The sequence below is a fragment of the Macrotis lagotis genome, chromosome X, assembly GCF_037893015.1.
Source record: "Macrotis lagotis isolate mMagLag1 chromosome X, bilby.v1.9.chrom.fasta, whole genome shotgun sequence".
NCBI classification, from domain to species: domain Eukaryota; kingdom Metazoa; phylum Chordata; class Mammalia; order Peramelemorphia; family Peramelidae; genus Macrotis; species Macrotis lagotis.
In genome coordinates this window covers 425,773,815-425,795,498 of record NC_133666.1, presented here as the reverse complement: position 1 = coordinate 425,795,498, position 21,684 = coordinate 425,773,815, and the positions used below count along the sequence as shown (strand labels likewise).

At 35.2% G+C, this 21,684-nt stretch overlaps 1 protein-coding gene across 5 annotated transcripts in view; it reads left to right on the top strand.

Moving 5' to 3' along the window:
• The window catches only part of LOC141497715 (lipoxygenase homology domain-containing protein 1-like), a 710,463-nt gene that overhangs the window by 435,707 nt on the left and 253,072 nt on the right, over window positions 1-21,684 (top strand). For all 5 annotated transcript variants that reach the window (XM_074200482.1, XM_074200484.1, XM_074200481.1 and 2 more), the window contains one exon: window positions 8,943-9,112. In XM_074200482.1, coding sequence (XP_074056583.1) covers window positions 8,943-9,112 — 170 coding nt within the window. The remainder of the gene's footprint in view (window positions 1-8,942; window positions 9,113-21,684) is intronic.

Below are 21,684 nucleotides of genomic sequence, written 5' to 3'. Positions count from 1 at the left end.
AAATATCTTTCTTAATCCAAGTCTAGCACTCTCTCCAAGATTCGCTGCCAGTGTGGCTTACAATTTTCAACCAATAAAGAAGGGGATATGTACTATCATCATTACAGGGAATAGCTTGAAGAGAGACACAGAGCAGAAATACAGAAACTTTCAAACTCATACTTATGCTAAATGCAGTGTCCTAAGTCCTCTAGGAAAATGTAAATAAAGATGATACACCAACATGATGAATTTAACCAGCTTATTGAATCTGAGCATTGATCTCCCAGAACCTGAAAAATAGAATTCACAAAGGCATATCCCTTTCTTTCTCAAAGGGTAACTACTTGGAAGATAGCTTCTTTCTTTCCAGGTAGTACCATGGACTTTTTTGCCTAATGACAACATTAATAAACAAAAACTAAAACAAAAACCCACTTCCACAACCCCCCGCCCCCAAAAAATATGTGCACAAAAACCCTTGCAATCTGGGTATATTGGATGCCTAGTTTATTCCTGAAAGGAAGGAAGTTTTTTTTTAAAACATCTGGCCTATTTTGAGTCAGACACTTTGCTAATATTGTCTTATTTTATAATTATGATAACCCTAGAAATTAGGTGCCATTTTAATTTCCATTTTATAGATGAGGAAATGGAGATGAATAAGAATAGAGATTAAGTGACTTGTCCTGGGTCATAGAACTAGTATTTAAGGCAGGATTTCAACTCAGGTCTTCCTGACTGAGTCTGAGACTGAACACTCTCCATTGACCCACCTTGCTGAGGATGATTCACACACCAGAAAAAAAAAAAAAAACATCCCATCCATTCCTTTCTTGATTCTTTTCACATACAATTTGATTTCTTCTTGATTAATTCACTGTTTCTGGGTTTGGATCCAAATGACCCAATGTCCTCCTCTTCTGAATAAGACACTTCACATTTGCAATACTTTGATGAACAGAATCTATGGTCTTGCACCTATGACAACTTTGAAATTATTTTTTTCTCTGCTTCTTCCAAGACCTTCTTAAGCCTGCACTTAACTGTCATCTCATTTCCAATCCATAAACTATTTCCTTAGATCCTTAATTCTTAATTCCCATAGCCCTGTAACTACTGCTTCACAGAAGGAATGTCTTATCTTCTCTGACTCTTTTTAGATACCATCATAGGATACTTCTAAGAAATTACTCTAAAGAAAAATTCGCTAAATTTCAAGATCCTTCACAAGGCAAATTTTCTAAAGTTTTTTTTTTCTGGATTTCTTCAATTATCTCCATCCCTTTTTTCAGATCAGCCTGGCTCCACAAATATATTGAGTCAGCAACATGTATATTACCTGCTCTTACCTTATCATGGCTAATAATATGTACAACTTGTATCAGGTGCAGGACCCTATCAGCTAGCTGAGCTGACTTCTCTATGAGAAAGGTGCTAGTTTTGGAAGAACAGCAAATATTTGGGAGAGTCTTATGAAATGTATGGTTTTATTCCAGATGCCTCTGGATGGGTTGCCATGTGGTTAAGGCTGGAACTATTAGTGTCTTCCAAAAGGCCTGAGTCAGCTCTGCCTCAAATTGTCGCATTCATGTCTAGAGGGAGAGTAGTGTTTCTGCTCCGACCATCACATTCAAAGTCGAGTGGGTTACACATCCCCTCAGGATTTCAAGAAGACTTATGGTGACAGTTTTCTCTACTATCATTTGTTCTAGCTTTCCCTCTGAGTCTTCTTCTCACATTGTTAAAGAGTCCTCCAGTTACATTCAACAACTTAACATTAATTGACTTTTAGAAAGGGGATATTTACTTCAAAGTTATAACAAAAGCAAATATATAAACATTTTCCCCAGTACATTGAGGTTCTAGGTCCCCCCCATACCTCCTTGATCACTGGGGCTTAGAAGACAGTGTAGACATAGAATTAGTCCCCCCCTTTGCATCCCAAGGTGCAGAATAAATCCTTCCACAGAAATGGGTTTCACTCCCCAATCCTTCACTTCCCCAACCCCAAACTTGTGTGTTCAGGACCCACATGGTGTTTTGGCTATAAACAGCCGGAATCCTGCCTCCCATATTCTCTTTTTGATCATTCTCTTTTGATCATATTATTCTGAAAAGGAAGGGTTCCATAGGCTTCTTTAGTTCCATAGGTGCTATCATAAAAAATATACAATCCAAACACTGGATTATCATCCCAATTCTGCCAATTGTTGGCTGATTGTATGATCTCAGGCAACTCACTTTACTACAATGGATCTCATATCACTTACCTATAAAATGAAGGATTTAGACTAGTTTGAGAGTGCTTAACGTAAGATTTTCATTCCAAGACATCACTGGATAGATTTCAGATAAAGATATACATACATGCTCACACACATATAATATATACACATGTATATACATTATGTAAACACATATAAATAAAATATGTGTATATATGCATGCATAAATAGGGTATATAATATATAATGTATTATATGTTTATATATCTTTATTTTCAATAATCTCTTGCAAAGAAAACAACTTTTCTTTGAAACATTTGAAAACAAGGTAACAGATTTTAGAAGGAGTTATTTTAGAACCCTTTGCTTCACTTTTTAATAGATATGTCAACTTGGAGTACATGCTCTGAAATGGAAAGGTATCTTCACAGCATGAGTTTGGCAGAAACATCACTCATTGGCTAGGTTCATATAATGTTCTTATTACAAGAAAAATAAGTCATTATTTAGGCCAACTATCTATTTTACACACAGATTCCCTCTATAATAATCTCAAATTTAATCCTGCTTTTGCTTGAATATTTCTGGGAATGAGGAACTTTATTCCTACTAAGTCTTTTCCATTTTCTAGAATTTCTTAAAATTTTCTCAGAATCTTGAGACTTCCTAACATGGCTCAATCAATTTTTACTAGTAAATTAATTTACTTAGTAATCTTAGTCATAGGGCTTGTTGATTTGAAGAGACTTCTAATAGATAATGAAGCAAGAGTTTCAGCACATCAAGAATCTGCTGGGTCCAGTTACGCCAAGGAAGTATATCTTTTAGAGTGCATAGTATTTTTGATATTATTAAAGGTAAGTGAGAGAAAGCAGAATGGTCCATTTAGAGTAGGCCTTGACAATTGCTATGAAACTCTCCTTGTAATTTTATACTTAACAATCCCTTAGAAAGAGTCCCCACCCCTTGAGAAACATCAAAAATCAAGATGATGTTATAAATGGGAGAGCATAGGAGGTCTGGGTCTGTTTTTCTAAAGGTATCATTATAAAGGCAAGTAAAGATCTTGTAGTGTACCTCATTGCTACCTTTTTTAGAGAGAATTGTGATTTTAGGGCTTTAAAAATTGCAGAAGTCTATGAAATATCTAATAAATAATTTATGAATTATTTCTAATATATCCCCTATTTGGTAAAATAGGGAAAATGTAACTCACAAAGAAACTTGTTTTCAGAAAAAAAATTCCTACATAACAAAAATAATAGTGCTTGTTTAAGGGATGCTTTCAGGTTTACAAAGACTTGCCCTCTTTATGACCCTCTGGGGTAGGCCATAAAAGATCATAGTTGAAAAAGCCATGTGATAAGGAATACCTATTTGGAATACTCATAATTTGTTATTTCATTTTCAGTCAAAATGCATTTTGTTTGCATTTCAATTATTAAATGACACTTCTCTTCCTTTACTACTGATTTAGTAGATATTCCAAAAAATAAGGAAAGATGTTTTAATACTAAAATTACTTATCATGTAAAATATCCATTAAAAAATTCTCTGTACTTTTCTCTTTCCTTGCCCATGCTAAAAACAACTTAGCTACCAGAATTTAATCATTACCACCAATCCAAAATTTACCTAGCTAATGAAATTTGATTTGGGGGCATGAAGAATGAGTTAAAAAAAAATCTACAGAATTCACAAACAAATATTTGTTATACAACATATCCATGAAAGAATATTCAATTTTTAAATAAGAAAATGAAATAAAAAGCCCAAAAATTATGTGTTTAGCATGTCAAAAATCAATATTTTTAGATCTTGCAAACCATGTGGAATAATTCTTGAGAATAAAATAATTTTATATAGTTCTTTTAAAAAATTTTTATTCATTTAAGGCAATGGGGTTAAGTGACTTGCCCAAGGTAACACAGCTGGGTAATTATTACATATCTGAGGCCGCATTTGAACTCTGGTCCTTCTGACTCCAGGGATCGTGATCTATTTCGCCACCTAGCTGCACCTTAAGTAGTTCTTAAGAACAAAATAATTTACCTTGTGTAGCAACATAAATAGCTATCCTGAAATATCAGAAGATACTGCGTCTTTGTCTTATAGCTACTGTGTACTTGAGATGAAGTTATTTAACAACTTCGACTAAGGCTTCAGAGGTTTAGCCTATGAATAGACAGTTGTTCTATAGGAATTCAGCCAGAAAAGAATCTCAGAGATCATACACTATAATCTCTTCATGTTATAGCTGAGGAAATTGAGATTTGGGTAGGTCAAGTGACTATCATGAAGGCCCAAACTAAATCACAGAACCCTGGTCAGTCATTCTTACTTATGAAGTAGGAAAATCAAACAAAAAGTTAAAGAAGCAAATTTTCTTTGTATTTCACTATGTATTCTTTCTAATAATGTGACATTTGCTAATTTAGGTGACGAAAGAAGCAGAATAGTATAAGAGCATTGAGTTTGACTGGATTCAACCTCAAAGGTCCTCTTTTCATAAATAGGAGCCCTGTTCTAGAGCTGTAAACTTGGGACCTTAGAAACTTAGTGACTTGCTCAAGGGTGTACAGGTCTTTGAAGGTTTGTCTCGTAGAGGTGAGATTAGAATTATTCAGCCTGTTCTATAAGGGTCTAAAGGGAAAAAATTAGGAGTGATGAGGGGGAATAGTAAAGTTAATTGGGCTTGAAAAAATCTTTCCCTCTAAAAAAATTAAATTATTTTTAAAAATTAATTAACAATTATTTTATTTACAGTGGGAGGCAGCACATTAAAAAGAGTCTATCTCAGATGTTTAATTAGATTCAAGTTCAGCATCTGACACACAGATTCTATGATCCTTGGTAGAGGAAAGTCTTCACCAGAAATTCCCTATAATGATAAAATCATAAAGTTAGTTAAAAATATAATGACAATTCTTAACAGTTTGAGGAACTGAAAAGTGGAATGCTTCCCCCTGCATCTTCTTGCAAAGGCCATGAGACTTCTTGTAAGGGAAGTTATAGAAAGAATTTTTGGTCAAATTAGACTTTAACTATTTTGGCCACCAAGATTACTTATAGCTCTCAAATTCCTATATCTTTGTCTGTCTATCTATCTATCTATCTATCTATCTATCTATCTATCTATCTATCTATCTATCTATTGATCTATATCACTTCTGAGAGTAAGTTTCTCTGAACAAAGTAGGTCTATGACTGAGAAGGGGAAGTTGATAACGTTTTTGTAGTGGTCAGTGGGGTAGGATTCAATTATGAGCAAATCTTCTAGGATCTCATTCTGATGTGAATTTGGGAAGAGTTTGGAATTCTTGTGTGAGTTGCTAGAAACATTATGCCAAAATAAATAGTTTTTCATCATGTAAGAGAAACCTTGGGAGAAGGGTCCAAACATACGGTAATGAAAATATGAAAATTACAACCATCTTGAATATATGGAATATATTCTTATCACTGGGCTAGGGTGGAGCTATGAAAGATGGGACCATGTTGCCTAAAAGTTGATATATGGATCTTAGAGTGTTCATTTGGTAAACATTGCAACTATTAACAAATAATTAGAGAAAAGGATGTATTATAGGTTGATTAATCTGGTAAGCATTAAGGGTCACCTTTAATTTCATTAATTCAAAGATATGAATTTTTCATTTATTTCTTTGTTTGGTGGGGAGGGATGAATTTTTTGAGAGTAGAAAAGGATAAATGGGGGTAGAAGTTGCATAGAAAATGAGTGACACTACCTAGAGCAAAAGAGTCTTTTGAGTACAATAATGACAGATACGGTCTAGCTAGAGTATAACTCTATTAATAGCCTAATTCTTAGAGCAGGAATTTTAATCTGTTTTGTTTGATGAACTTCTTTGGGCAGTGAAAAAAATGGGTTCCTTCTTAGAAGAATTTTTCTGTCAATAATTTTAGAAGGAAATGCTAAATTTTAGTTAGAGGTTAGTAAATTATTTTTTTCCATCCAAGTTCACAAGTCCCTTGCAATCTATCTAAGGACCCCAGTTAAGAACACTTTTCTTGTGTAGATTCTTCTTTTTTATAGATATGCAATCTGAGGCCAAGAGAAATCAAATGGTTTGGCCAATATCACAGTCAGTTACTGTCATTGTCATTGTCATTGTCATTTTTATTATATGAATCCTATATGGTCCAATCTTTGTATTGTGTATTTTCCACTATCACAGCCTTGGGATGGAAAGTAATCATGAAGATGATGAGAGTAAGCATTAGTTCTTATAGGTAATGATAAATACCTAGTATTGACTCTATGTCCCTGAACAAAATTACCAGTCTTTGTGGTAATGCACTGAACCTTGAAAACTTAGTGATACCTCCATTTCCTTGTTTTTTTTCCTTTTTTGGTTTTTTTGCAAGGCAATGGGGTTAAGTGATTTGCCCAGCTAAGTAATTATTAAGTGTCTGAGGTTAGATTTGAACTCAGGTCCTCCTGAATCCAGGGCCAGGGCTCTATGCACTGCGCCACCTAGCTGCCCCTCCATTTCCTTGTTACTTGAAAAAAGCCCCAAGTCTAATGGTCACCTAAATCTGACTGCCTAATTAATCATTTTTCCTTTTTGTAATATTTTAAAATAACCAGAAGCATTTTTTTCCCAGATGAAAACAATCACATTAGTCCTAATACCTTCTAAATTTCTTAGATTCTGACCCACTCTGCCTTAGGTTTCCTAAAAACACATCCCCAAAGTGCTTTATCCATGCATCTAGAAATAACAATAAAAAGAGCAATCCTTTATAATTTGCATCATACTGGTCCATTTGTGAAAATCACTCCCACAGATGACTCAAAGGGAAAAGAGTTCTTGTTATACTTCATTTCCTTTCAGACTGAGCTTGATTTTTTAGTACAGCACATACTGACTGGCTAGGCTATGGAATTGTCTGTTCCTTCTCTCCTTTGTAGACAGATTTGAATCATATACAGGTGCCATGTACTTTCTTTTATTAAAAATAGTTTTCTGAGATTGGGATATTTATGACCATGTGATGCCTTCATTATTAAAAACATGAGGTAATGTCTTCTGACTCTTACCTTCTCAGCTTTGTTCCTTTTCAATTCTTATCACCTCCAAACAGTCCCTCCCTCTGTGTATCCTCAGAAAGTGAATACAATGAAAAAAACTTTTAAGACATACATTCTTACCAGTAGATTTATCAAATCACACAGACTGTTCCAGCCTGCTGATTATTTACAAAAGAGTCCCTTGAGCACCAAGAAGGGAAGAAATCTATTTAAAAATATAAACAATTGAAAGGAAAAAAAAGAAAATGATTGAGAGTCAAGTATCAAAATGCCATTAAAACAGTAAATATAAATAACAACAAAAAGAAGTTACTTAAATGTAACTTCAAAAACTTTCACTGTGCATACCATCAACTCAATGTCGTGTGCATACCAGGAAAATTAACTTTGTCTTCTGAAGTAACTGAAATACGAATTATCCTGTTCCCTCAGGAAATCCAACTTGCTAAAACAAATGATCACTGACTTCTTATCATACCAATTATGATTCTTTTTCATCTGATTACTGTTTGTAATGGTATTAGTGTAGACTACATGTTGAGGTTCCTGAATGCTTTAATCAACATAAAATATTGTAAATCTCCTTTTGAAAGCTTGGTTGTCTCCTCCTCCAATCCCCTATCATTCCTTTACATTTTGTCTTAAAGATTCAGTATTTTTTTGTGGGAATGAAATTTTTGATCATCTCTCCAGTAGTTGTAACTCTTGTGTCTAAGGGGGGAAATGATCTTTTCTGACCTTATTGTCAGGTAATGGATATCTCTGAAATTTTGTCCATAAGGATTGGGTTTGGGACAGAAAGATAGCCAGAAGGAAAACCCAGGTGATTATGTGCAGTCAACATACCTTGCTCCACATGTGTTTCTTTTCTCTGAACTTTGCTCCTCTGGAACCTGGTTGACCATTTCCTATAATGCCACATTTTTCTTAGCTATAGACCTTTTTCTTGACCCTATTATGTCCTTCCTTGTACATTTCATGCAGTAATTGAAAACATTTAATACTGAGGATGATAGATGCAAGCATCTTTTTTTTTTTAACACATTGGACAAAGTATCCTATTAATTCTACCATCGCTGAAACATTTTTTTCACTGGCCAAAATTCCCCTCTAAGTATTGTCCCCTGGTACAGTGTAAACTCTTTGAGGGCAGGAATTCCCTTTATTTTTCTGTTTTTATAGAAAGTGTTTAATAATGTTATTTCATTAGATTATAAGGTCTTATAGGCAGTATTCATCATTACTTAGTTTGACATGCTAAGCTTGCTGTCAACAAATATTTTTTCTTCTACTCTTTTTCACCTCTTCCCCCTCCTCTCCTTCCTTTCCCTCCATCTCGTGTCTTCCCCTTTTCTCTATTCTTTCTCCCCTCCCCCTTCTGTTGCTCATCCCCTTTCCTTTTTTTCTTCTCCCTCCTCCTCCTTCTTTTTCTCCATTTTTTGGGATGAATTGCTTCAATTGAACACTTCTCAAAGATTTGCCTTTCCAATCCTTCAGTCTGAGTCTTAAGAAAGTCTTTACTATTTAGTGACTTTGTATACTCACATGATAAACTTCGAAAGATGTAAAGGGCTATTGATTTATTCTCTCTCATTTGTTTTCAGTTTTGAAAATATGATGAATTGTGGGTAAAGTCTTAATTTCTGTCCAGTATTCAATACTATTTTTGGTTTATTTAGATGGACAGTGGATCATAAAAGTGAAAACAGCTGAAGATTCTCCAGAAACAGGAGAATGTAAGACGACAGTGGTGATTTATGGTTCAAAAGGAAAAAGCAAGGACCTCCTCCTCTCACCAAGAAATCCAGGACAAAAGTATTTTCTGCCAGGAGCTACAGATGAATTCCTTGTAAGTCACAAGAATATTGTTTTCCTTTATAGCATAAGAATCTATCTCAAAGAGATAATTTATTTGAGATTACCAAGACAGGTATATTCCATAAAGAGGTCTGTAATTCTGAATATCCATCAGGCATTTTGATAAATCTTGCATTTTCCCATTTGCTTATTTTTGTTTTAAACATGCAACATTTTCCTATTCAAGACAATGGTGGTTTTCTGGTGTTCTCTCATTTATGTCCTATGATTAAAAAATAAATTACATCTCTATAAATATTTTGCAGTTGCAAATTGTTGGCTTCACCTTAAACCTGTGAGGGAGACAGTAGAAGATCACTCTTATGTCACAGATGAAGAAATTGAGACACAGAAATAGAAAGTGATTGTTTTATGCTTCTAAGGGGTGATGGGTGAACATAAATCTTCTGACTTCAAGTCTACTATTTTTTCCATTCATTCATTCATTCAACACATACCTAGGATATTTTCACTAACCCATAGTATTTATTTAGTTCCTGGTTTTACGTGTCTATGCATTTTTGTGTGTGTTTTCCTATATTAGAAGAGAAACTAATTAGAGCTTACCCTTGCTTGCATTTCACAAATAGAATTTATATAATAAACAAAGAACTGAAGAACTTTAGACAATAAGTCCATAGCTTAATATGCTTTAAAACTTGCAAATCACTTTCCTTGCAACTACCCTGTAAGGTGGTTTAGGTAGTGCAGAAAATGATTACAAGCATAAGAATCAATATCTTCACTTTACAAATGAGTTCAAATTTACAAATTTCATTTACAAATGAAGTTCAGGGAAGCTAAATGGCTAGCTACCCAAGGTCACACAGTAAATTTCCGAACCAGGATCTAAACTCAGATCCTACTGATTGGAAGGGTGGAGTGTTTTCTATATGATAGCCAACTGTTAAAGCACATGAAGCCTAGTACCTTCTGTAGAGACAAGTGTAAGGTAACAGACTTCTTGTGAAGTACCTTGAGTTATTCTCCTTGTCACACCTAATAGCATATGCCTCTGATGGATATACTATCAGACACTCTTATAATCTATCAAGTCATCCTCAGATAAAAGTAATTCAATGCAAGCAAAGTTATGTGTATACCAGCTTTTGCTACCTCCAGACCTGATGCCATTTTTGTATTTTTAAATGGACCTTTCCTTAGTTTCAGTGCATGCAGCAGTGCAAGAGAAACAAGCCTGGCTTAATGTTTGTTCAGCAAGCTTCAACTTTTTTTAATGTACAGTTACTAACTTTCATAAGAACTTGGACCATTTCCAATGGGAGTTGTCAGAGCATACTCTTGAGTAACATTTAAAGCCCTGTGAATCATTTATTGGAGTATGACTTCAAGTTCACTCAAGTCACATAACACATTATATTGCCTTAGAATGGAATGGAACCTGAAAGTGGGATAACAACATTAGATGAAATCAACCTAACACCATAGAGTAAGAGACTCTGATTTAGAGTGTAATACCACTTAATTTGAGTTTGGGAGGAGACAGTATAACAAAAATGCCCACATGTGTCTTTTCTGTGCCGTACCACAAGTATGCATCCCACTGACTACTTACTCAATGAATCTCCACAATTCTGATCTGCTTCTAGAAATATATAACACATTTTCTCCTTAGTGCTTTATGACCTTGTTTCTGTTCTTGGAGACAAAACCCTAATATTTGCATGTTTTTTTTTCTTCTCTGAGGTTGTTCTTTCTTTTGTCTTACCCATGATATTTTATTTTTGTCAGAGAAAGCAAATCAAAACAGCAGCATTGATTATGAAGGAAGAAGTAGTGTTTTTAGAGGAATCTTTGAGACAAATTATAGTTAGAAATAGTCCAGTCAATATGTTGTATTCTTATTAATATTTTCCCCTGCTTTATTTGTCAATTAATATTTAATTGTACTTGGAATTTTCAAATCCTAAAAGGAATATTGGGGAAACTTAAAATATCACTTTTAAATTTGGGGGACACTGAAGGGGGCATTAATATAATCTTCAGGGATCAGTAATGTTTTTTGATATAAATAATTCTAGCTATATAAAAGAATAGGGGAAGAACTCCAAAAAATACATGGTAGCAAAGTTAAATTATCTCTCAAAGTCTAACTCTGTATTCGTGAAAGATTTTTAATGATTACTAATTGCATAGTTTTAAATAAACTGGTAATCAAATGAAAAAATAACTTTAGCACAAAATAATATATTTGATGAAGCCATCTCTAATTTATTTTAGTTTGCCTCAGAATAAAAATGATGTGGTTTATTAATTAATTGGTTGTCATTCATATCAGGGCTTTATTTTTTGAATAGCAGGTCATCTTTAACATTAATTCTAGTAAATTCTATGGGAGCCTCACTATTTTTCCCCTGTGAAAAGGAATAGAATCTAGGAATGGAAAGATTAATTTATGAGGCAATCAGTGCTTGATACAATACTTCCTGTATATAATTGCTCTGCTATTAAAAATATAAAGAGAAGAGGTAATGTGTAACCTTGACATGAGTGGAAAAAGATTGGAACTATAAGAATGATCATCAGATACATTGATGGATCTACTCTCTTCTTGGTGTGAGCATTCTCACCAACAATACCAATTAGAACCCAATACCACATCCAATATGACTTATTCATGTCTTCCTGTAAATCCTACACAGGGGACCCAACCAAATATTTGGAGACTTTCTTTGACATTATCTGAAATGGATTGTCTATTAATTATAGGATGAAAACAAAGTTAAGACTATATAGCTAAACCATAAAATAAAGACCACCATTTCCTGAGGCTCCACTCCCAACTCTTGGGACTTCTTCATCCTCTTGCCATTAGTATTCATACGTTTTAGATGTCCCCACCCTGAAAGTCCTGACTCTTAATTGATGAAGTTCTACTTCCACTCCTTATTATTTGATTTCTGTCCAAAAGTCTTACTTCATGTGGGGGATATTTCCTCTTTTGTGCTTTCCAGTTTTATTTATGTGTCCTTTCCTTTTTTAAAAAAAATTTGCTTATATTTGCATTTATGCACAGCATCTGTCATACAACAAGTAATTAATAAATCTTAAATCTATCTCTCACCTGATGTCAAATTTCATTTCTTAAATTTCCATTGCTGGTGCATAAACACATCCAATTGGGATCATTACAATACTTTATAATTATTATATACATATAATTGTATATGTGTACATATATATACACAGACACATAAACACATATACAAACCATATATATACATATTTACATATATATATATATATATATACACACCCACACTCTCATCCACCTAGATTAACTTTCGCATATATTGCATGACATTATGCTTTTCTGAGTTTCCTTCTGTTGTCATATCGTTCCTTCTCACTCTTCTTTATCATGTACTCTTCCTGATCCCTCCCTTAATCATAGATGGCTTTCAACGTTGATGAACACAATATGGACCAGTAATAAACTGTGACTTTTTAATGTGTTTCAGTTTCATATTTAGCAAGAATGTCAGTGTAGATATGATTCAGTTTCACAAGATGTGTATCAATTTGTTGGTAATTGAAACAAGACTCACATGGAGTACTAACAGTTAAATAAATGTCTGTAGGTGGTCTAAAAAATCATGTGATTCTTATCACAGTCAGTGTCCTTTTTTACTACTCCATCACTATCACCATGGAAACAACAGGGGGCTCTGAGGGATTGAGGGCCATTTATGTATTTCTGTCTGTTCTCTGAATTACTGCAACCTAAAAAAATAATAATCACCAACTAGAGACTATCTTCCTGGTGGTGAACTTCTTTGGATTTGGCTATATTGGTTCCCAGGTAGCAGAAATAGAATCCATTTCTGGATCCCATAACTGAACTCATTCCATCTTTGTGGAACCTGCCAGGGAACTTGTGTATCATGATGAGTCATTGGAATAGGACTTATTGAAGGGCTTCTGGAAAGAAAAGGACTGAAAAAAACTGTTGCTTATTAGACATTTTGCAAGGACAAGTATAAAACAAAGGGGTGATGAAGGTACTATTTATGACTAAGGATCCAGGGGAAGAGTCACATAGAATGAATAAGCTGATTGTGTGTATGTATATATAGGTAGCTAGGTGGCACAGTGGATTGAGTACTTGGCCACTTACAGTATGATCCTGAAAAAGTCATTTGACCTCAATTTATTTAATTATAAAATGAAGATAATATCACCTACCTCATAGGAGTATTATGAGGATCAAATGAGATAATTTTAGTATCATGCCTAGTACAGAGTAGGGACTCTCTAAATCATTACTACTACTGCTACTACTACTACTACTACTACTACTACTATTACTACTACTACCACCACCACCACTACCACTACTACTACCACTGCCACCATTATTACCAGTATCACTAATTCTACTACCATTATTACCACTGCTACCATCACTACCACTACCACAACCATTATCTTTACTACCACTACTATCATTACCATTATCACTATCAATAACACTAACAATACTACTACCACCACTACTACCACCACAACCACTACCATTATCACCTGTCCCACTATTACCACCACCACTACTATCACTACCACCACCAACACATTACCTCATTACTAAAACCACCATCTCCACTACCACTACTACTATACTGCTACCACTACTACCACTACTATCACTCCTACTACTGCTACTAATACTACATCTACAACCACTAATCAGTCAATAAGAAAGTTGGCTATGAGTTCAAGAGAACTCTAGTCCTGGCAAATCACAGTCACTCTGTTGAGGGGAAAAGGTGATGGGTACCATGTGAGACAGTATGGTACAGTGGAAAGAGAGCTGAAATTAGAGGTCTGAATTCAGATCTCAACTCTGCCCTTTGCTTGAAGTGTGAAACCAGGCAAGTCACTGCATGTTGAATTTGTTACCTTATCTGTAATATGAACAGATTGGACTACATGTCCTCTAATGCTGAAGTAGAGAAGGGTTCTATTTGAACAGCAGTTGAACATGGGTCAGTTGGTCTTGAAAAAGAGGTAAACAATGACCTGAAGGAATTGGGTGATGACCTCTGCTACCCTCAGTTGATCAAAAGGCAGTCTAGTTCAGATTCCTGAATTTTGAGTGTTGGAACCGGGTGCCATGAGGTGTCCAAGAGAAGCTATTCAGAGTCTTATAATTCTCTTTGTGAAAAGTCCTATGAATGGCAATCTGACATTATCCTAGTGTCAGATGAAATTGAGTTGTGGGGAGCATACTAATAGTAGAACCAACAATTAGTCCATCAAGAGACAGATTAGGATTTATCACATTCTTTTGACAAATAACACATGCTGGTACTTGCCTGTCATTGTTGATGAGCTACAGTGCTTTGCTGATGTGGGAGGAAATTAATCTAATTTATGGCCAAGAGACTCCTACAGTAGTCAGTCTATCTCCAATAGTCCTATTTCCTATCAGTCAGGCTATGGGGTGGAACATTTCTTAGTGGACCCCTCCCTATAATAATAATAATTGTACAACTCATGCCACTAATCACTTGGTTGATTGATGTAGTCTTCTTTGATATGGAAGGACTAATAGAGTAGTAGTGGTAAAGTCCCATCCATTTCTAAATCTATGACCCATTCTATAGTCTCACTTAGAGTTAAAGTGAGGTGATGACTCTTCTATTCTAGTATGTCCTTTGGGTCTATATGCTTAGCACTCTAGGTCACACCCCAATAGTGTTCTTCCCCTTCATAGTTAGGGGAGACAGAACTAAATTTCCTATTTGGTTCAGAGTGAATGTTGATAGCAATTGCTTCTGTTCAGGCCAGAAACTCTGAGGATCTTCTCCCAGATCAATTTTTTTTGTCTATGCAATAGACCATTCTTTGCTTCATTTCTTTTTTAACTAGCCTTAATCATTGAATGAATGTTGCCTCAGTCAAACTAGAAGGTATTAAATACCTTATCTTAAAAAGACCAAGATCTCCCATTGCATCTCTAGTCATCTTGGGTCATTGGACTTAGATGACTTGGGAAGAGAAGGTGAGACTGGTGACCTGGCACAGTGCTATCTCAGTCAAATCCAAGTTACTTATATGCCAAGGCAACAATTTCCTGATCTCATGGTCTTTGAGAATGCAGGACAAACAACAATAACAATAACAAATTTCCAATAACAATTATTTTGAAATAGCTCCAAACCAAGTCATTTATTAAAGAAAGTACAATATGCACATTAGATGCAAAGCTCAGCCCGGGGTATATTTTTCTTCAAATCTACAGTGTAGAAAAACTGGGCTCACATTTAGAACACATTGGTATTTTACTGTATTAAAACAAAGGTGACCAAGGCAACTCACAATTCTATCAATGCAGAGTTCCTAGCATCCTTTCTCTGTGGATTTCTCATTCTGTTTTCCCAGGACAAAACATCCCTGCCTTACAGGTTGTTAAGGTGGGCTCCTAGGGTCTGTGGCTGTTCACCAAACAACTCTTGATTGACAAGGCTAGTGTTCTCTTAAAGTCATAGTCACCTTTCTTATTTGATGCCAGTGGTCCCACTTTAGAAATATGCTTCTGGCCTTGAGTGATTTGTCTTTATCTCTCTGTCTGAAAAGTGTTTGTTCCTTTAACTAGGATTTGAATTGTCTTCATCTCTGTCTCTTGTTGACTTTCCAACTGTTAAATCAAGTGTCTGCCACTAGGCTAGAAGAACTTTTTCTCTGTGTCTCAGTTTCTATTTTTGTCACTGTCTTCCTCTCATTGACTTTTTAACTGCTAGATGGAGTGTTTCCTAATAAGCTAGATACTGTGATAATGGGGGAAGCACAGGAAAGAGAAATCCCTTACTTTCCCCTTCTTTTATAAGTCTAATATACCACAGAGCCTCTTCTGGCCCAGATTCTTGAAATATTTCAAACTATTGGCCAGCTACATGAAGCCTTCAGAGGCAAGGTCAAGTTTCAGCCTAGGGAATGACATCACCACACTTTGTGTTCATACTTTGTTCAGGGATCACCTTGTGCTAACACATTATTAATCCATTAATATCTCTTTATTTGTGATTGAATGCTGGGACTGTATCAGTTGAGGTGGACCATAGGGAGAACCAAGCCTCTCTTCTGTTACCCTATGTTTCTAGATCAGACAATCTATTATAATGTTGGTTTCACATGAGAACATAATCATAATATTAGCTACTATTTATATAATTATTAGAATGATACACTATGCTAAACATGTTACAATTATTATATAACTTTTATCCATTTAACAACTCTGAGAATATGTGATATTATACCTGCTTTATAAATAGGTAATTGAGATAAGCAGAGGTAAAATGACTTACCCAGCATTATACACTAGTAAGCATCTGAGGCTGGATTTGAATCTGAGTCTTCCTGCCTCCAGGCTCAAGGTTCCTATACACTTAACCATCTCGCTGCTTGGGTGACTTTCTGTTGTCTTAGAAAACTTTCAGTGTCTCCCTGATGCCTACTATGATAGTTTAAAAGCATCTTTACACTGACATATGCTCTGCTGACCACCCTGGCTTCTGAATCTCTGATGGAGACCCTTTCCATGATTCTCCCTCCTGCATTGGTACTTTGGACACAGAATGACAAAATCTCCAACCTCAGATGCCATCTGAATTACTTCATACCTCAACAAAAATACTCTTTCAAATTCTGAGAAATAATGGCCTAGCCTTTACTAGAAGAGCTCCAATCTGCAGAAACCCACTACTTCTTGAGACATTCTATCTTTGTAGTTATTATGCTTAAAAAGCTTTTTCTTACATTCAAGACCAACATACCAGTTGCTTACAAACATACTTACACTTGTCTATATATTTCCTTCTCTAGCTCAACTTAAACTGGATCTTAGCATTCCAGAGAATATCCTGATTAGGAACATGCCACTCATGTATTCCTTCTCTGTTATCTGGGATTATTCCCATCCTTACATATATATATATTTACACACACTTACACACATACATATATACATACATATGTGTGTATATAAAACAAGTTTCTTTTTTTTAAAGTTTTTTTTTTTGGCAAGGCAATAGGGTTAAGTGGCTTGCCCAAGGTCACACAGCTAAGTAATTATTAAGTTTCTGAGGTAGGATTTGAACTCAGGTTCAAACTCCTGACTCCAGGGCCAGTGCTCTATCCACTGCACCACCTAGCCACCCCTAAAACAAATTTCTTCTGTAGGATTTTAGGCTTTGAGATACTTTTTATTCTGGTGACTACTGGATGGTACAATCAATAGAGTGCTGGACTTGGAGTTAGAAGACCTGAGTTCAAATCCATCCTCAAAGTACAATCTCAGATGAGTCATATAAGCACCATTAGCCTCAGTTTCCTTATATATATGATGGGAATATTAACAGTATTTATCCCATTTGGTTATTGTGATGATTAAATAAGATAATATATAAAACATTTCGCTAACTTAAAAATGTTATGTAAGTGATTATTATTAATTTGGAGCCCATCAAAATGTGTTTGTCTCAAATCTAGTATCTAGGTTTAACTATGCCTTCTTTTCTTTTTCTTTAAAAGTCTAAGATGGAGTGGTTTCTACTCCTTGTGGTAACAATAATATTCACTTCACCAATCAGCTACTACTTTCTCCCCACTGATAAAAACCTTGATCTAGAATATGCTCTTGCTCATTCTTCTTTTGAAATATGGAATTGTAATCAAGGTAAATTAAGGTCTACTTTTAAGAGAAAGAGAGCTCTACAGATGTCTGGAAAATATAAGTAGTCCATCATTACTTTCTCATATTTCTGTGCCAGACTTGTAATCTCTTTTCCCTAAATCCTCATTACCTCATATCTTTTTGCCCACATAATTTGTGGCACATTCCAATGATCATATCATTTATGCTTTTGCCTTCATTGGATTTCAATATAATGCTTTCTACCATACTTTCTTTTCTGGGTACTGGATTTTGCCTCTTGAGAATACATTTTTTAATATACAGCACTACTCTTCCCTCTCTTTTTTACCTATCCTGTTTCTTTTGAATTCCAGAACCATATTCCAGAAATAAGTCTTGTTCCACCATTTCAGTTTCCATTTGTGTACATGCATATAGATAGCCGACACCAGTGGTTTTTTATTGATTCTTTTCTTAGATTTGTCTCCTGTGAACACTTCTATTTTTCCTACTATATTGTAGATACATTGTATAGATCCCAACTCATGGATATTCATAAGCAGTTTTGCCCCTTTCCCATTCTTCTCTGTTTTATATTTTCTCAAAATAGTTAGGCAAAATACACTGTAGTTAGACCTAACTAGGTACTAGTGCCTGGGCATGAGTAAAAGTCCAAGTTCTGTTTTCATGCATTATTTTAGCTACTTTCCAAATTAATCTTTCTTTTCTAAAACTTTTGTTTTCTCCAGGCTGAAGTAATGATAACACTACTTTCCAACTAGAGTTCTAAGCTTCTTTCCTATAACACTGTGATTTTTAGCAAAATTTTCTAATCTTCTTCCTCAGAAGTGTTATTTATGTTTGTTTAAAGCAATAGAAATGGATCGTTGTCATCTGCTTTGACAAATCTTGGGAGTTTCTTGCTTAAGACACTAATGCAGACCTCAGTAAGTCAGCAGAGACCTGTTACAAAGTCAGTAAATATCTACTCAATTGTACTGCCTCCATTCCAACCAACCTCCCCCTAAAGCAGGGATTTATTAACTATCACTTATTGTTTTTTCTTCTGATTGGTTTGATTTTTATTTAAGACCTCTGGATTCATATCATCATTCCTGGGAGGGCAATCAGCTGCTTCCTCTTCAGAGAATTGGGCTTTCTTTTCTTCAGGAAAAACCTTCACATATGCATTGATTCTTCTTCCCTTTCTTCTCTGTTTGTGACCTTCTTTTACCCTTTAACTCCTTGATATAGATCAGTATGAAAGTTTCTTTGCCTCTTCAGAAACTTTTTAATTTCTACTTTGTTTCACATTGGAGCATAAATTATGATAAAGTGGGAAAAGAGATGGTTTTTAGAGTCAGAAGATCTGAGTTCTAGGTTTGCCACAGCCTGACTTTGAGAGAGTCACTTCACTATAATTTATGTTACACAATCTCAGTTGGGACCTCACTACTGTTAGGCAATTCTACTACTTCTTCCTGATTGACTCACTATCTCACTCTACATAATGTTTTTCTTCTACTCAGATCTTTCAAGATTCTCCCTCCCTTCAACCTCTCAGCTGACAATCTTATTTTATATTTTATAGAAAAATAAGTCTTCTCACCTTTTTCTCATTTCCTCTCACTCATTTTCCTTTTACCACCATCTTCTCACTCAGCCTTTTCCTATGAAGAGGTGACCTTACTCCCTACCTTGCATGACCCCTGTACCTACATAAATGATAGCATTCCATACTGTCTTCTTCAGTAGATTTCCTCCTCTATATCTCAAGCTATCATTTATTTTCAATCTTTTCTCTTACTGCTTACAAAGATGCCTATCTTTTCCTTATTCTCAAAAAATAAAAGAACTTTATTGATTTTATCTCCCTATTATCATCATATGCCTCTTCTGCCTTTTGTAACTAAACTGTTTGAAAAAGTCATTAACCTAAGGTAGGTACTTTGACTTTGTCTCTTCTTATTCTCTTTTTGACCCCCTATAGTCCAATTTCTGGCTTCATAATTCCACCAAAACAAATCTCTACAAAGTAACCATCTCTAATTTGCCAAATTCGGAGACCTTTTCTCATTTCTCATTCTCCCTGACCTGTGACACTGTTGTTTACCCTCTTCTCTCTATTACTCTCTTTTTTTTTTAAAGTTTTTTGGAACTTCTTTCTTGGTTCTCTTTCTATCTAACCACTTCTTCTGATTATCCTTTACCAGTTCCTCATACAGTTCATAACTCACTTGGTGATTTCATCAACTCTCATGACCTTAATTATCATCTCCAAACTGTTGATTATCAAATCTTTCTATCTTGCCACAGCTAAACTACAGATCTCCAAACTCTCATCAACTGTCTTTGAGCCATCTCAAATTGGATGCCCAACAGATATCTTAAACTCAATGTATCAAAAATTGAACTGATCATCTTTCCCCCTAAAGTCCCTTCCCTTGACTTCCCTATTTCTCTCAAGGATAAACCCATCACTTCAGGCTCCCAGTCTCCTACCCTAGGTATCATCCTTAATTCCTTGCAATCTCTAGTCACTCCCTTATCGAAAACTTCCGTGCCCCCTTACCATTTTTGATACAACCACAATTCTAGTGAAGGCCCTCATCACCCCACATCTGGATCACTACAATAGAATATTGATGGGTTTGCCTGCTCAAGCTTTTTTCTACTCTAGCCCTTCCTCTTTTTAGCTACTAAGTTTGACCATACCACAGCTTAGTAAACTTCAGTGGCTCCCTAATACCCCCAGGATCAAATACAAAATCCTTTGATAGGGCATTCAAATCTCTTCCTTATGTAACCCCCCCTCTTACCTTTCCAATCTTCTTTAATTTTACCCCCTGCCATGTACTACCCTTCAATCCTGGTTTCCTGGCTTTTTCATGAATAAGACCCTCCATATCTTGACCCAGGCATTTCCTGTGAGTTCCCCCCCATAACTGTAACCCTTTCCCTCCTCATCTCTCCCTGATGGATTTCCTGACTTCCTTTAAATCTCAACTAGAATCCTATCTACTTCAGTAAGCCTTTTCCAGGCTCACCTAATTCTAGTAGTTTTACTCTCTCTGCTCTCTATATTGCTTGCATGTCCATATTTTCTTGCTTGTTATCACATTAAACTGTGGCAAGGATTTTCTTTTTCCTCTTTGTTCATCCCTAGTGTTTGACACACAGTGGACATTTAATAAATGTTTATTGACTGACTGACTTAGATTTTCTAGGTCTATGTCTCTTCATTTTTAAAATAAAGCGGTTGACCTAGCTGACCTCTAAGTACTCGTTCTGCTTTAAATCTTTGGCACTAAATTCTAAATGAAGTTCTCATCAATAAAGTTATTTTTACTGTCAAATGGTTAAATAGAAATGGATAAGATAATCAGTAGAAATGACATTAGAGGATATGAATTAATATCTGATTTTCTACTGTATCCTTAGTACTATGGAGCCTTTACACCTGATTTGCATCAGAAGCCTACAAGTTTATTTTCTCCGCCTCATTAAAATGTGAGCTCATTGAAAGCAGAAGCTACCTTTTCTATTTGAATCACTAGTACTTAGCATATTTGTACATAGTAAACATTTTAAAGTGACTTTAACTTATTTATTCACTTATTTATTCTTTTATTAAAGTAACACTTCATTATTCTTCTTCTAATTTTATAACTGACTGGAGAGGGTCCTTGATGCTCCTTTACTTTCTCTTCTAGTGAAGCTACCAGTCTGTGTTTTAAGCACAGGAAGCAGCCTTTTGTCTCCAGAAGAAATAAAACCATTCTACATTTTAGCCATCTCATTTCAAAGTTTTAGCTCTCCACATTTGCTGCACATGAAATTCTAAGCTTTTGTTCTTTTTATTTAATTTTTAATTTTTTTTCCCCAGCTACTTGCAAGAGCAAGTT